The 16,362-nt window shown below is 41.7% G+C and overlaps 1 protein-coding gene across 1 annotated transcript in view; it reads left to right on the forward strand.

Moving 5' to 3' along the window:
• The window catches only part of LOC142075952 (pinopsin-like), an 84,762-nt gene that overhangs the window by 50,407 nt on the left and 17,993 nt on the right, over positions 1 to 16,362 (forward strand). Inside the window, exon 3 of the mRNA XM_075138187.1 lies at positions 8,646 to 8,879. Within this exon, the coding sequence (XP_074994288.1) occupies positions 8,646 to 8,879 (234 nt within the window). The remainder of the gene's footprint in view (positions 1 to 8,645; positions 8,880 to 16,362) is intronic.

Raw genomic sequence — 16,362 nt, forward strand, 5'->3', positions numbered from 1 at the left:
ACACTGAAGTCAGCTTTAAAAAACAGAAATATGTTTTCATTTTTCCTTTCCCTTAACTTCAGCTGGGCTGTTAGGTCAGTCAAAGCCATTGCAAAAGTTATTAAAACAAAAAGTTTTAAGTTGGTTAAAATAAATAATTGGTTATTTATAAAGAAAAAGTTGGTTATTCGAAAAGTAAATCTGTTAAAGATATAATTTGTTGGCAAGCTTTTCAAAAAGAGGAGTCTTAAACTAAATTACTGGCTTGATTTTCTGAAAATGATCTTGGCACCTTCCACCTTTATAATAGCAAGTTGTGGTGCTAAGCAGCAATACATGTAGTAATATTCTTACATGTTATCTTTACAAAACTAGCTGCTTTTTTATTCTATTACTAGAAAGTATCCTTCAGATGTTCAGCTTTTCCCTCCCCAAGGTGGAATTCCTCAGTTTTGCCCTCGAAGATGAACCCAGTATTATGCGCCATGGGTATTGGGTCATTCTCAGTCCTGACTTGGTTCAGCAGCTACTGAATCTCCTTCAGAAGTCTGTGTTGTATTTGCTGACAAAACATCCTTTTTATCATCTAACTCTTGTTTAATTCAACCATGCAACAGAACCTACTGTTTTTTGAAATACCTACTCCACGCCATTACAATAAAAGCAGCCTACAAAAGGTTAGGCCAAATTAGTCTTCCAGGCTGCTTCTTCAGTCAAAAGGAGGACGGTGGATCTGCTCAAGCCTTGTGGTTCTTGCTGCCAGGTGCCTGACGGTGGCAGTCTGGATGCTTAGCACCAGGTCAGAAAGGATTCTGGCTTTTGGCCATCAGAGTGGTACCAAGATTTGGTACCAAAACCACCTTCTTCCCTGAAAAAGGTGCAGATAGACCTACATCCAGGTAACTGCAATACTACTTATGGCCTGGGACTGACTTTCAGCTACTTTGAATTAAAGGACCGGAAGAAACAACTGGAATTTGCTATCAGAGAGGGCCTGTCAGCATCCAGTTCTTCCAGGGCTCTAAACTTTCAATGTTAACCCTTACGTAGGGGCCATTGCACCCTTCACAACGCCCAGAACCAGAGCCAGCTTTGACATGGTTTTTCAGGCCAAAATAGGTCTCTTCCTTGATCAAAGAGGACTCATCCCCTTTGTAGCACATGCTGGAAGCATAGTGAATCCTGCCTTTAAAGCTTTTGAAGTTTCTGTATCACCTATAGGATATAATCTGGTTTTAGGCTAATTCAGTCCAACATGTTCTTCCTGAGCCCATTGGTAGGGATGTCAGTTGGTGTGAGTCAAGGCCAGTTACAACATGCTCACTAGAACTGGACTTAGGCAAGCAATTAAATACAAGCAAGTAATACAGTTTGTGATTGCTGTCAGTTTGGGAAAATTAGACCTGATGGCTTCAAGGGAATGGCTTACTATCTATTACAGTCTCCCAAACTATCTTGGGAATTCGTAAAATAGGGTAAGTCACGTTAGACACACGAAACTCCAACAACCTTACTGTTTTATAGCAGTTTTCTATCTTTTTGATGGAAAATTAATTAGAGTTTAAATAACTTTGGACATAACATTTGATGCTTCTTGCATCCCCAGGTTTTTTCAACTAACTATATCTTCCAGATAGCAAACACACTTCACTGCCCTTTCAGTTTCCATTTTCCACATATCTTATTTTCTACACATCTTTGATTTGTTTCAGGCAGGTAAGTGCCACAGAAGTGTCACTGCCAATAACAGAGATAGCAGCTCTATGCAGTCCCACAATTACTGAAGGACGTACATACAAATAACATTTTTGAGAAGTGCATATCGTCATATACAATATATCTGCTTAAATGAGCTGCCAGGGCTGGTGGCTCTTCGGTGTTATGGTGACTCTGTTTCACCTCAGAAGCACTTTTTTTCTTTATTGGGCATACGTTTTAACATTTCCAAATTGCTTTACTTGTTGCTGTCATACCTTTGGACCATTCAATGAGTCAGTCCCTTTCCATTCAGTGTGGGCTTCTTACAGCGTGCCAGAGGCAGACAACTTCTCCTAGCCCTGCAGTTCCCATACAAGAAACAGCAGCCCAGCTGCTGGGGGCGGCTGCTCGGGTCTGTCCAGCCCAGCTACTGTAGGGGTAGGCACACTTTGCCTGTGCTCCAGGTTGATGGGATGCAAGGCAGCTCCGGACCTCACGCGTCTGTGTTAGCCCGGTGCTGAGCACAGGGCACAGGCTGACTCACGGGCAGCTGAGCTTCTTACTCACGGCCGAGTGCAGTGCCTGCTCAGTCTTGCACTGGAATTGCCTTGTGTCCTGCCAACTCAGTGCATGGGAAGCCCTCGCTCATGTTTTTGTAGCCATTGTCCTTGCTGGGTACGTCTGTAGCTATAGAGAGAGAAGAGATAGCCCCCACTTGGGGAAGATGTGGGTATCTAATGTACTTCTTTTTCTAAAACCAAACTGTTAATGCAAACCAAATGATAGCTGTGCATAATACACCTTTAACTTTCTCATGCACACTGATGCTAGAAAATCCACAGTGAGGAAAGAAGGTCAGGATAAAACATGAGTTGTATATGATGGAAGTGACACCATGAGCTGCTTGTTTAGTGCATGGCATGTGTTCACTGTGTGAATCAAATTGCTGCTAAAAGCCCTTTGGCTAGTGCAGTGAAAGAATTCCCACAACTAAGAGGATTATAGTGTTCCTTAAGTCTTCACTGATATTAGCTGCAATAGCAGTTACGCTTCAAGGGCAGTGTACAAAGCCCTAAGTTTTGTATTTAAAGCATAGCTTCACTTCACCTTGAGGCATTAAGATGACTATTCCCATTTCAATAACCAAAATTCCCAATAAAGCCAGACCTCAGCTGATAAAATATCCTTCCTATGGACTTCAATTCCTAAACTTAATAGTGACATTAAAATAATTAGCTATAAAGCCCGTTGTGTGATTTTATGGCTTCCTCCTTCTGTATTTGTTGCTATTAACTCATTATGTGGCCCCAACTGAGCAAAGTGCTCATATGCATGCTTAAATCTCAGTTCAGTCAGTGAACATGTAAGTGTAAATGCTTTGTAGAGTCAGGGCCCATTGGATTCTAAGATGACCTGAAGCAGATGTTTCTGTTTAGTCCCTGTTTCCACAGAGACTATACATCTCTTCAGTATTGACTCTTATTTTGAACTCAGCCACCTAAATGCTGATAAAGAAGGCATTTATTTTTAAGCCAGTAAGCCCTCTTTTCCCATGACTGTCTATCTTAAACAACAAACAAAGTATTTCATCTATCTTAGTATTAATCCATAAAGTATCAGTTCTGGGGTAGCACAAACTGAAAAGCAGATTACTTGGAGCTTCCATTTCCTACAGCTTTTTAGAGCTTTCCATTCTTTGGGTTTTTTTTGGGGGGGCTTTTTTCCTTGTTTTTGCTTGAGCACAGAATCCATAGAGATTGGAGAGGAGAAAGCTCATCATAATTGATATTTGACTCACTGCTTGATTTGGGACACTTTTGGGTTTGGTAGAGGATTATTCCTACCAATAAATGGAGAGTATTTCTAATTTTCTTTTGTTAGAAACGTAACAGAGAAGGCTGTCTTACTTGACTGGTTCATGAAGGAATAAGAATGATCTTTTTCCAGCTTCTTCCTCTACTGCAGCTTTTGCATTAAAAAGTCTAGCTCCCTTCTGTTCATTTCAAGAAACTGTAGCAGACTAAATGTTCAAAGATTGGCAGACTTCCCTCAGTTGATTATGAATATTTCATTTGTCTCTGGTTTTGGTAGTACTGTTGAATATTTGATCATGTCAAAACAAGCACTTATAACTGACACTTAAAGAGGCTGGTAACAAACACTGCTGCTCATAAATAACCTTCTCTTTACTGTGCAGTTCTGAAGTAGTGAAGAAAACATGGCTATCTGAGTGTAAAATGTACAAAGACAGATCCAGGAATAATGCATCAGCCATGATAAAAAAAAAGCACTTTGCACCCGGTTTCCATATTGCTTATTTAGAGTGGGTTAGGTAAAAGGCGATTACAGCATCCACTATTTAGATGCACGGAGTATAATAATGGCTATTATCTTCCATCTTAATAAATAGTTGGAGAAAGAGAAACTGACTTGAAGGGCAAAACACATAAACAGCCCCCCCTGATTTTTAAGGTGCTATGACGTACATGTCCCCTACTTGAAGTGGATCTGGATGCTGGATTCTTACTGTATAGTCTCTCCATCTAGTGGTTAGATGGATGGGATGCCGTATATTCTTCATAACCTTTCAAGATGTTCATAACTGAAAATGACTGGGAGCTGTTAAAATATGAAGGAAATGCTTTATGAGAGAAAGCACATAGCTACATTAAGTAAGGAGGAGAGACTAGGGTAAATGCAAAAAAGAAAACGCAGGGGAATCCATTAAAACAATCAGGTTAGATCTTCATCACTGAAGCTTTCCTGTCTTAATAGCTAACTTTAGTCCAACTCCCTTGCCTTATATATATAAAAACCCCCAGCTTGCCCATGGATGAAGGGAGTATGCACAGTTGTACATGTTAGTGCCTTACAGGGTGACCTGGATATGTGCCTCTGGCACTGCGGGCCTCCCAGACAATGAAACCAAGAGTGTGTAGATAAATATAGTACATGGTTTCAAAAACAAAACTCTGGGGGCACTTCCTACAGAGTAGTCTAACACTTCTTGAAATCCTCTGGCATTTCTTGCATTAATGTATCCCAGAACGTACCGGGGTGATACCACAACCACCCTGAGGCTCCACTGCTTGCCTTCACCACTATCAAAGCAGCCGTGTTTGGGCTGAAGTGGCTTGGAGACATGGAAGGAGCATAGCAAACAAGATCATACAGTTCAGCCCTGTTTCCCAAGATGTGGCACAAGGCTAGGTGAAGGACAGTCACACAACAGCCTGGCAGCATGCTCAGAGGCACCAAGCAATACGACTCTTCTCCCACCCCTTCAGTATGTGCGAGTACAACTCCAGCACCTCACGTGTCCTGTCCGTCAAGCCAAGCAAACCATCAGCATGCCGTCTCCATCCTCAGGCATATCTAATTAAAACAGTAACTTTGATGCTGCAATTTTCTGGCAGCCAGAACACCAAGAAAAAGTGCGATTACTGACACTGAGGAAGCAGATGAGTTGCCTAAGCATAAAATATAGTTAATAGCTACAGCAGCTCTGGACATCAAATAAAAATCAAGAGAAGCATTAAGTACATTTGAGGTTCACTGCAAGGGATGCCTAGAGGTCATTTGTCCTTTGGAATCATACCATCCTTGTCCCCTCTGGAAAGCTGGGACATCCAGCTCACCTGGGATTTAGAGCCATTAAGGAAGGACATACTTTATGATCCTTCCTCACTTCTGGTCCATTGCTTGCAATTTCTTTACTGAAAGAGTGGTCAGGCCTTGGAACAGGCTGCCCAGGGAAGTGGTGGAGTCACCATCCCTGGAAGTATTTAAAAGACGTGTAGATGAGGCCCTTAGGGACATGGTGTAGTGGGCATGGTGGTGTTGGGTTGAAGGTTGGACTCAATGATCTTAGAGGTCTTTTCCAACCTTGATGATTCTGTGATTCTATGATTCTATGATTTCTTACTGCAGTTCTGTACTTTTAATCTTTTCTCTGCAACAGTGAGAATAGAAATGTACTTTGGGGGGAAAAAAAAAAAAAAGGACTTTCAAAAAAACCCTGAAGTTCTAATTTGCTTGTTCCCAGGATCTGGACTGTAAGTAAATCATATTATAGAATTATAATATGAGGCACATAAAAATCAAAACAATTGGCTACGTTAGTGTAAACATTGAAGTGAAAGACTCTGTGAGCATGACAGCTAACTAAGTTTGCTTTCCAATAGATTTGTCTCATGACAAATGAGTTTTTAAACTCAATTATAGAAGACTGCAGTGGAAGGTCACCCTTAATAGATACTGGGGACACATTATGAATGTCCTGTTTCAGGAACAGCTGTGATCAGAGCTTTCTTCTTTTTAATTATCAGAAGAGGAAGATGAGAGGAAAAAAATACAAAAAAAAATCAAAACAGAACCTAAACTAGAGTGGATTCTCTGGTGTCTAATTTGAGTTCATTTCACATTGCATTTTTCTTCTTGAGGAAGATATTGGGACCAACAGATAGACAGATTTATTAACATATTGACACAGACACAGTGACAGTGCAGGCTTCCCTTTCTAAGGAAACAAGCTGAAGATATGAAATAGAAGGGATACATACCAAAATCACACCCAGTCACTTCAGTTTTACACATCTTTCCTTCCCTTCTTTCTGAGCTATATTTTTTTCTGTGCAGAGGGTAAAGGCTTGCAAACTCTTCAGGACAGGGATATTATCTAAACGCAGAGGGAAAATGTGCTGACTGATGCCTCTGCCTTTATTGAAGATCTTTAGCTCTGGATGCCATGGCTAGCTGGGCCTTTGCATTCCTCAGTTAATATTAAACTTGTAACATAGCTGCAGCTAACATGGGATCCTGCATTCTACAGTCAGAGAAAATTCCCATTAGTCATGAAAAATTTAGTTCAAATAAGCAATACAGGATTGGACCATTATCTATTATTAATCCTTTTTTCAAGCTAAAGTAATTATGAGATAAACAAGTTCTGTTCTTGCAAAAAAAAAGAATAGGCCCAGTGTTTTCAGAAAGGATGGATTTTATTTTGTAATTGTCTTTTTGCAGAAAATCATTGGAAGAATGGTTACAGGAAAAATACTTGTTATTTTTTAGCAGACTAAGTTGATGTGTGTTTTATTTACTTTCAACAGGAACATTTCTACTGAAATTCCAGATGGAACCAACCACTCTAGAAGGCTAGAATCATAATTAACTGAAAACAAACAGTGTCACCATATTATTTTGCTTTCCATATGTACTTACCCAGTTACTATATATGTTTTTAACTTGCAGTTCGATACATAAACACATATGTTATGCAAAAGCACCCACACCACAAAGAGGTGGGTAAAGCTCTGACTATTTCCACTGCATTAGCATACGCAAGTTGTACACAGGGCAATAGGAGATGACATTTGACTGGGGTGATTAGTGGCTTCCACCTTTAACTGTGTTCTGTTAATTTATAGAGTTGTGCACATCAGTGTTCTCCTGTGTCAGCTTAAACCCATTCATTTCCAACTTTTTTTCATGTTGGGTAAAGTTCGGTTGCATTGCATTCCAGGGAGCTGCCTTTTTGCTTATTTATGTTTGTAGCTTTACAGGGGCGTAGTTCCCTTGGGTGCAGTTTACTCTCAAGTACCGCATTCAGGAGGCAAAAAGATCTTAAAGTGGATATAAATTACATTTGGCTGAGCACAAGACTCAATCGATATACTTTAAACATTTGAATACTTCCTGAAATCCTGCTGGCACATCTGGGTTTGCTAAACACACGCTGGGGGGAAGTTAAGGAATTAACCATAACCTCGTGAGACCAATGTGCTGAGGCTCCATCTAGAGTCAGTGGGGAGAGACTGGCTCCAAAATTAGCCTCCTTGCAGAGTTTGCTTTTCTCTGTTGGCTGCAAAGATGCTTAGGGAGACCAGCCTTGCTATTCTGGAGTTGATATTTTTGAATGTTTCCTAAGGAAAATAAAAATTGGCTGTTCTTTTAATGTTTAACCTCCATCTTAGAGCTCTAGACTCCAAAAGGGCATGATGCTTCAGTCCAGAACAGACCAAAGGAGAGTACATTTTGAAGCACAGACTATACTTTAAGTACTTCCACAGCAGAGTTGGGTTTGCCCACAGACTGTAACTACTGGTAAATTCATGACAGCAAGATGGGCGGTTGTACCATCACTTTGAAAGTAATCATTGAAATCTGTGCTTCCTGCTTACCCAGTTCTACTCCATTTCCCCAAAACCCCCAATATAATAGCTGAACTATGTCAGTATTTGGCACGCTTTTTTAAGAGCATAAAAAACCTGGTTTTGATTATTATCAGGAGTGAGGCCCTTTTATCAAAATGGTAAACTACCTGGAAGAAATAGTCTAGAAAGGATGAATCCTACTGCTTAAAGCTTCATAAAGTGTTGTTTACAAGGCTTCTCTAGTGTCCGACTCTGGGTGTGACCATTGCCAACGCTACACCAGGCCAGCTGAGGCTTTGTCTAGCCAAGCCTTGAAAACATCCAAGGCAGAGGTATTAAGCACAGTCCTAGTGTGCTCTGCTGTTTCCATACCCCGAACAGAAAATGCCTCTGTTGGTTCACTTGTGCTTCGTAAGGCTTCTCCATCTCAAGCAAGTCCTATGTAATGGAATAACTTGAGTGAAAACGTTGTACAATTATACAAAATTGCTGAAAAGCAACTGGAGATGACCTACCAGCTATTAAGGACTAGATGCTAACTTCATCACCTTTCTGCTTTTGCTCCAACCTCCACTGGGACTCTGGTTTATGCTTGCATGAAGCGTGATGTCTGCAGGGCTTCCCCTGGTGCCTGGTGGAGACAATGAAAGTCTTCCCACTGCATTCGCTCACTTTTGGGTTTGGGTTTGTTTTGCTTCTGGAACTACAATGTTGATTATCATTGCTGATCCAAGACCAATAGTCCCAGGCTGTTGAAGCAATCAATCCAACAGCTCAGCTTCTTAAATTCTATCTTTTTTCGCCTTCCTCTAGGTTGGAAAAATCCACAAGAACGCTGCCCGCAAAAGAGAATACCACGTACTGTTCATGGTCATCACTACAGTTATCTGTTACCTCGTGTGTTGGATTCCCTATGGAGTTATAGCATTACTTGCAACATTTGGTAAGCCAGGTGTGGTGACTCCAGTTGCAAGCATCATCCCTTCCATCCTAGCAAAAAGCAGCACTGTTTGCAATCCCATTATCTACATACTTATGAATAAGCAGGTAAGACATATATTTTATATGTTTTTTTTTTTTAATTTTTATTTTTATATGTCTTATATTTTAAAATTGTATTTTCTTCAGGGTCTGTCAGGCATTCTTGACCACTGTGACTACCAGTCCGATAGATGTGTCTTTGGGAGAAGGGCATTCAAAACTTGTCCAAACAATATCACTGGAGTCTTGGGGTGGAAGTGTTTGCAATCAACATAATATATTGCTAGATAGGAAGAACAGATAAACGTTTGCTTATTGAAATTGCTTGTGTTCTTCTGAGGACACACTGAGTGTTAATTTGTATGCTGCAGAATTGCCAAAGGTATTGGCATCTATTTACAAGAAGAATACTTAAACATTTGGGGGGGGGGTGGGGAGGGAGAAAAGAGGGACAAGAACAGGAAGGAATTTCATGACCTTGAAAACAATCTAAAGGAGGAGACCATTTGCAAATACCATTTTCATGACAGATCCCCTTGAAAACAAATGGTCATTGCAATTACTGTTTTTGTGGACTTCTACATCCTTCCTGTTAAATTCCCAGCTCAGCTACATGCCAAAATAGGTAATGGATTTTGTCTCATGAGGACCAAGGCCAATTCTAACACTTCTAAAATGCCTAAATCCAGTTCAGGTCCCTTGTTCCTGTAAATGGCATTTTCAGTACACAAAAATGAACTAATTTCTGTGTTGACAACTCTGACTCTAAAGTTTGATAACGGCAGATCTGGAAGTTTTAAAGGTGTTTTGCAGTAAGAAATTTGGAAAATATGCATAGTTTATGAAAAGCCTTACCTTTTTTATTACATTACGTGTTAGAGGTTATTATCAATTTCCTTTCTTCATTATGTCTGCTATACTATTATAAAGCAAATAAACCCCCTTCATCCTTTCTTGCTCAGTGTATGCTGGAGCCTACCCTTAGTATTTATCAACAGCAGCATTATATTATTATGGAACCTAGACAAGGGAAAAGCTGAATGTAACAACCAAATATATTCCAATTTTGCCACAGCCTGAGATCGTTCTTGGTCTGGTTCATTTAACCTAAAGTTCTTAAACAAGGAATGAATCTACTCCTGGAGTTTGAGGGAAAGATCTCAGGCAAGCCGTGAAACCTCCCTGAAATCAGAAGGAAGAAGTGCTATTGCCTTTCCCAAGACCAGGACTTCATTTCCAAAGTCTAGTTTGATCTGATGTTGAAAAAGATAGAGAGCTCCATTTGAAAAGTGCTAATGCTGAAGCAAAATAACAACTTTTTCTCCTTCCCCTTACCTTTTACAATTCTTATGGAAACTTCTCAACAGCAGCATCTGTCTTGTTTCTTTATTCTCTGAGCACTTTGACCGAGTTCCTTGACTTCCATGAGATCATCTGACCGTGCCGTGATCACTGGAGCAGGCTATAACAGAGATTCCAAGTACATTTTGGCATTGTCTTTACACATGGAGCACAACACAAATAGCAAGAGTATGGAAGCCGGGGGAAAGATATGGATCCTAGAATACAGGAAGTCAGTACAGAGCCTTGAGTGCCTCCATATGTCTCGAGAACAAAATCACATGCACAATTACCTGTGGTGGCAACCTGGCATCCACAGATACACACACAATTAAGGCTGTTTTTATGTTCTCAAAGTGCTCCAAGCAGTTATTGAGAACTGTGTATTCTGCAGCATCAAAGGCTTTTGAGACAGTCATGCGGCTGTGGGTGTGCTGAGGCACAAAGCAAAGGCTCACTGTTGAGAAAAAGTTAATTAGCAAGAATAAAACCAGGGTGCTTGCACATCACAGGAATGTAGCAAGCTGTCTAAAGTCACTCCTTCTTTGCAGTAGCTGTCTCTTTCAGCTATAAAGGAAATACTTCTGAATGCTTAACTTGTTTCTCAATATGGGGTTTAGTTTTGATCCCGTTTATCGTCTCTTATAAGGAAAGATCAGTGTGGGATGATTCTGTTAGGACAGTTTTGAGGCAAGGCAGGCAGTTTCTTAGCAGCAGGAACTGGAAGGACTGTGCAACAATTCAGGAGCACCATGGCAGGGAACTGGAAACAGTTTCTTAAATGTCCTTCCTTCGTCTCCAGTCACATGTGAGACCAATGTATTGGATTTGTCCCTTTGAACACTGAGAATGTTTCATATGTTTCCCACTGCCTACTGTTCCACAGCTGCCACCATTGAACAAAAAAATGCAAGGGGGCAAAGATAAATCAGTCTTGGAGGATGGATCATTAGTTGCCAGCTGATAGTCACTCTATGGGTTGGGTTTTTTTCATTGTTGGCTTCCTTATTGATGCAGAAATCAAGACAAAAATCACTCCTGAAAAGGAGCTCGATCAGATTTGGGGTAAATACTTTTCACTGTAATAAAACCAAAATAATAGCTAATGCCTAGCATTAAGCTGCAGCTCTCATCTGCTGTGCCACTGTGTATTAGCAGTAAAAAAAAAAAAATTTTAATCTGACACTGAGGAATGAGCTTCGCTCAAAAAGGGTGAAACACATGCCTCCATCTGTTCCCCTTCCTTTCAGAACAGGAACAATAGTAACACCCTCATCCGATGCGTCACCAGTGTTCAAGGCACCTCAGCTACTCTGTAGTTGTTCTCACTCTTTTTTGTAAATTTAACACCTCAGGAAAAGCCGTCTTCTTCCCGCACTCAGCTTCTCTGGGCTTCATGCTTAGCTGAGAATTGTCACAGGAGGCTTGTGCCTCCCAACACAGAAATTATCTGGCCTGCATTTTTCACAGTCCTCTCTTTACAGATGCAAGATGCCACAGTAGGCCATTTACTCTGGCATCTTATAAATACACTGAGAACATACGGCTTAATTTTTAGTTCTCTGTGCATAAGCTAACCTTTTTGCTTTGGGATGTGCCCTGAAGATTGCAAAACGGCATTGGTTGACTGCAGCTGTGGTGTTAGCTTCCAGCTATCATAAATCAGTGTGGAATATCGTGGAACCACCAGCCTCTGAGTCATCATCCTGCAGAGCACACCTTCAAATTAGCTCTCAAGCAGTCCCTGAGTCACTTTCATGGTCCAGGAACCCCAGAGAAAAAGTTTCGTCTTTGCCGTTGCCTTCTGCACTGACCTGAGGCGATAAAATGCTGGGGAAAACTGTGAATTTCTTTCCAGTTGCAGGGGCTCCCTGAGGCGGGACAGCATGGGGCCCACCGCTCTCCTTCTTCCTCTGCTCTCCTCCGGGAGGAGAGAGATGCACCGTTTAAGCTCGACTGTTGTTGGGCTGATAACATCACGCCAGGCAGACATTAAGCTTCATGGACAAAGCTGGAAAGCACTAAACTGCCTGAGATCGAGTGATGTTCGGGAGGAAGCTGGAGGAGACAGTAAAGAGACTCTGTTTTCCCTGTTCTCTCACTATGGATGGCTCTTTTGCTCCTTGGCAACTCGGCCGTGTGTGCCTGGGGCAGCCCTCCCCAAAGGGCAGGCCCCTGAAAATGCAGGACTCAGCCAAGTACCGTGCCAGCCGGGCTGGCACTGCTACCTCCAGCTGCCGGAGCAAGCTGGGCAGGGTCAGCATGCTTAGGCTTTCAGTGCATCAGTCCTTTATAGTTATACAGTTAATGTAGTTATGCAGATTTTCTGTTTCATCTTCTCTTACCTCTCTCAGTGTCTTTTATTCCCATCACAGTTCCCTGTCAAGTTCGCATTGTCTCTCTTCAAACTTCCACCCATGCAGCCACCCCAAACAGATTTTTAATGACAGCTTCAACTACCTTCCTTTCACCGTGGCAGTGCTGACAGAAACCTCCTCTTTCACAAATTACGTGCAAGCAGGTATTAAGCGTTCACCTGAGAGATGTGGTGCTTCACCGTAGCCACGGGCTTGCTGTTGCGGAGATGATCGCTTGGGGCATCTTGCTTTCATGTATTCTGTAGAAAGGCACAGGGACCCTGACACGGAAGAGCTTTCTGGCTGGTGTAACTGTAGGGGGAGGACATACTGCACTGAGAACCAGGGATCATTAGCTGGAGAACATAATGCTGTGGCAGCTCTTGAGGTTAACCGTATCTTACGTATCAGAAGTTCATTTTTTATTGATACAGAAGTCAAGATATGAATAATGAGTGCTTGAGAGGGTATGGTTATGGATGAGACACAGTGAGACTGAGTGAATCTGCACTTGCTATTTCACATAATTTCAAGTTAGCACTCAGAGGAAACAGGAATTTGCTGCATTGCTACTGACAGCCAAATTTAAGTCAAATTAAACCCGTATCACTCAAAGATCTACAGAACCAATCACTTGGAAGCCACTGATCAGATTATAAGTCATAACCTTTGTTGATGTAAAATAGCCTTGCTCCACTGCAGCTCACGGGCTTCTGACTAATTACTTCCACACATTTAGTCACTCAGGTAGCACACCTAAGGCTCCCTGGACTACTGAAATTCAGGCTGGCACATCTAATACTGCATATTACAATTAGGAAAAAAGACCACCTAAACCCTGTGATCAGCAATGTGCTATTTCTGGTGTCAGAAAGTGCCTCTAAGCAAAAGTAAGGAGGGAGAGTGTGAGGGAAGGGATGTATTAGATGTGAGTAGAAGTCCCTGAGTAGTGGTTTGATTTCTACTCTCTGTCTTCTTGTATTAAAATCATTGCACTTATAAAAATAGAAGCTGACCCTGTCATTTTCCCCAAGGATTTGGAGAAGTGATGCTGAAAAGAATATACACACTTATTTGAAAATAATTAATACTGTGACCTTTCCAAATTTATCATGTATTGAGGGGGGCTGGGTGAGGGAGAAATTAAATAGAAAGAATGAACAAACTAAGCCAACTGCAGAGACTTCTGTTTTTTTTTTTTTCTGATGGAAAATGAGATTCAAATAATAATAATGTACTTAAGAGTGTTCCCCAACAAGACCTGGACCCAGCACGTGCAACTCTGCCTCTCATGAGTGAGCACTTACTCAGGCACACTGTTGCTGCAGGGGGACTGCTCACACATTGAATTGTCTTCAGGTTTATCTTCATTGTCCATGCTCCCAAGGTAAAAGAGCCACCTGGGCCCAAGCTGAGAGCCTCTACGGAGAGGCTGTGAAGAAGCAGGGGAACAGTGTTGGAGTCTGATGTGCGATAAGCAGGAGTTAACTCAGCAGGGATGTGGAGTTTCCCCAGCAGATTAGAACTGTGAGCAAAAGGAAAGGCATTTTCATATTAGTTTGCGGCATTAGGATGCCTGATAGCACAGCATCCAGAGAACTGGTGCTGGCTCAGATCACAAGTCAGACACCTCCCAGGTACGCTGTGGCTGCGGTGGTCCCCAGGACACTGTCCCACCACCGCCCGCCTCTCACCAAGTGGGTCGCTACCCATGCCAGCCCCCTCTTCTAGGGCCTTCGTGGAACTTCCCTGCTGCCCGACGAGGAACAAGGAGTCCTTCTTTCTTTAATGATAATCTGTCTGTGCCATATATACACGGTTTTCTAGCAACCCTTTTCAGTCCTTCTTGATCTTACCTTATGCACTGAGCAGGGAGAAATGCAAACGCACTTTGGGAAACAGAGCTAGACATGATAGTCATAAAAAAAATAATAATAACCCTAACATTTCCCAACTGACTGTATAGCAGCTGTATTTTCACAGTCAATTTTCATGTAGTATTGTGCAGTTTTCAGTATTTCCAACAAAAGGTAATGTTTCATTTCTAAAGCTGCAGGAATATGTGGATAAGTTAACACTTGTTTTTTTTTTTTTTTAAGCTGCTCATTTTCCCACTTGGAAAAGTAAGATATTTTAGCTGCATGAGGACACAAAACTACAGATCTGGAAAGGTAGTATACAATGCAGGGACAATTGTGTCAAGCCTCATTTTATGCACAAATTGGAACGCACCTATTAAGTTCTGAAAAGAGACCCCGTTTGTTTAGTTCATGACCTTCTAGAGGTTCATGGGCTTACCATAAGATTTATTATCATAAGTTGTTATAATTTTTCATTAAAATTCATGTAGATGTTAATACTCATGATCTGTTTTTTCATCTCTTCACTGGTAGCTGGGCTGACTTTGAGTAAATAATAGTCAACATAAAGAAGTGATGCTGCATTACCTTCTCAGTCATCTAGAAAATGGCAAGAATTTTTGTCCAAATAGAATTGCACACCCGAGTTCTTAAGTCAAAATGATCTCTTAGTGCAGAATACTCTACCTTAAGTACAATATTATAGTACAGTTCAGAAGTGTTTTGACTTTATTTCTCTCCCAACATGCAGTGTTATGACTTTTTAAAGTTGAGGGGCAAAGAGAAGAAAGGTCTCAAGGGCACCTTTGCTGCTGTCATAAGGTATAACTGCATTTTACACAGTGAGTTCAAAATTACTTTAAGAATTTCTCTTGCAGCTCACAACAAAAAGATCAGTTCACACAAATAACCTGGGCATTTAACTAGGCTCCCAAGCAGCCCCAGCCAGCCTTCATGCTGCCCCAGGCTACATCCTTGGTACAACCTGGCTGAGTATGTTGACATGAGCTCAGCCTTGTCCTGCCTGCTGTGTGGATGCTCTCTGGACTGGCTTCAACATCACAGAAGGGTTTAGGACTTGCTTCTTTAGACCCAGGGCACAAGTAGGAAGCAAGCAGCCAGGTCACCTCTCATGCAAGCAAAATATTAAATAAAATTGGAAACTAATACACATGAATGAACAAAAACACAGGATAAGCTCATGTGTTTTGGACTATATAATGACTTGCAACTTACGGCTAGGGAATGCAGTAATGGAAAGGATATCCAGTTAAAAGATCTTCCTTTCTGGAAGACACAGAAAGTGAAGGGCAGCAATATCTCTTTACCTTATATATGATTTTAAACAGCGTCTAGTATGTTGATGTCTCTTCCTATATTGCTCTTTTCATAGCACCGGAGAAACATGGGGCTTCACAGAAGTGGGAAGAGACCTCCACATTAGACAAGGGAAATGAATGGGTCAGAACACCTAGGGGAAAATGCAATGAGTAGGGTTTGTAGCAAAGACAATGGGATCCTTTTGTAGTCCATATCCACCCTGCAAAAGAAAACAGGTGTTTCTGAAAGAAGGAGAAAGGAGGAGACTCCAAAGAGAGTGAAGCTGAAGTCAAATTTGAAGTGACAAGTAGCGCAGAAAGAGAGAGAGGATCCCTCAAGGGTCCGCTGGGACCAATACTATTTGATATCTTCATCAAAGGCATAGGGGGATTGAGTGCACGCTCAGATGACACCAAACTGAGTGGGGCCATTGATATGCTTGAGGGAAGGGATGCCATCCAGAGGGACTTTGACAGGCTTGAGGAGTGGGCCTGTGCGAATGTTATGAAGGTCAACAAGGCCAAGTGCAAGGTCCTGCACTTGGGTCAGGGCAATCACCAGTATCAATACAGGCTGGGGAATGAATGGATTGAGAGCAGCCCTGTGGAGAAGGACTTGGGGATACCGGATGAAAAACTGGACATGAGCCAGCAATGTGTGTTTGCAGCCCTT

This window comes from Calonectris borealis, chromosome 1 (assembly GCF_964195595.1).
Source record: "Calonectris borealis chromosome 1, bCalBor7.hap1.2, whole genome shotgun sequence".
Taxonomy (NCBI): domain Eukaryota; kingdom Metazoa; phylum Chordata; class Aves; order Procellariiformes; family Procellariidae; genus Calonectris; species Calonectris borealis.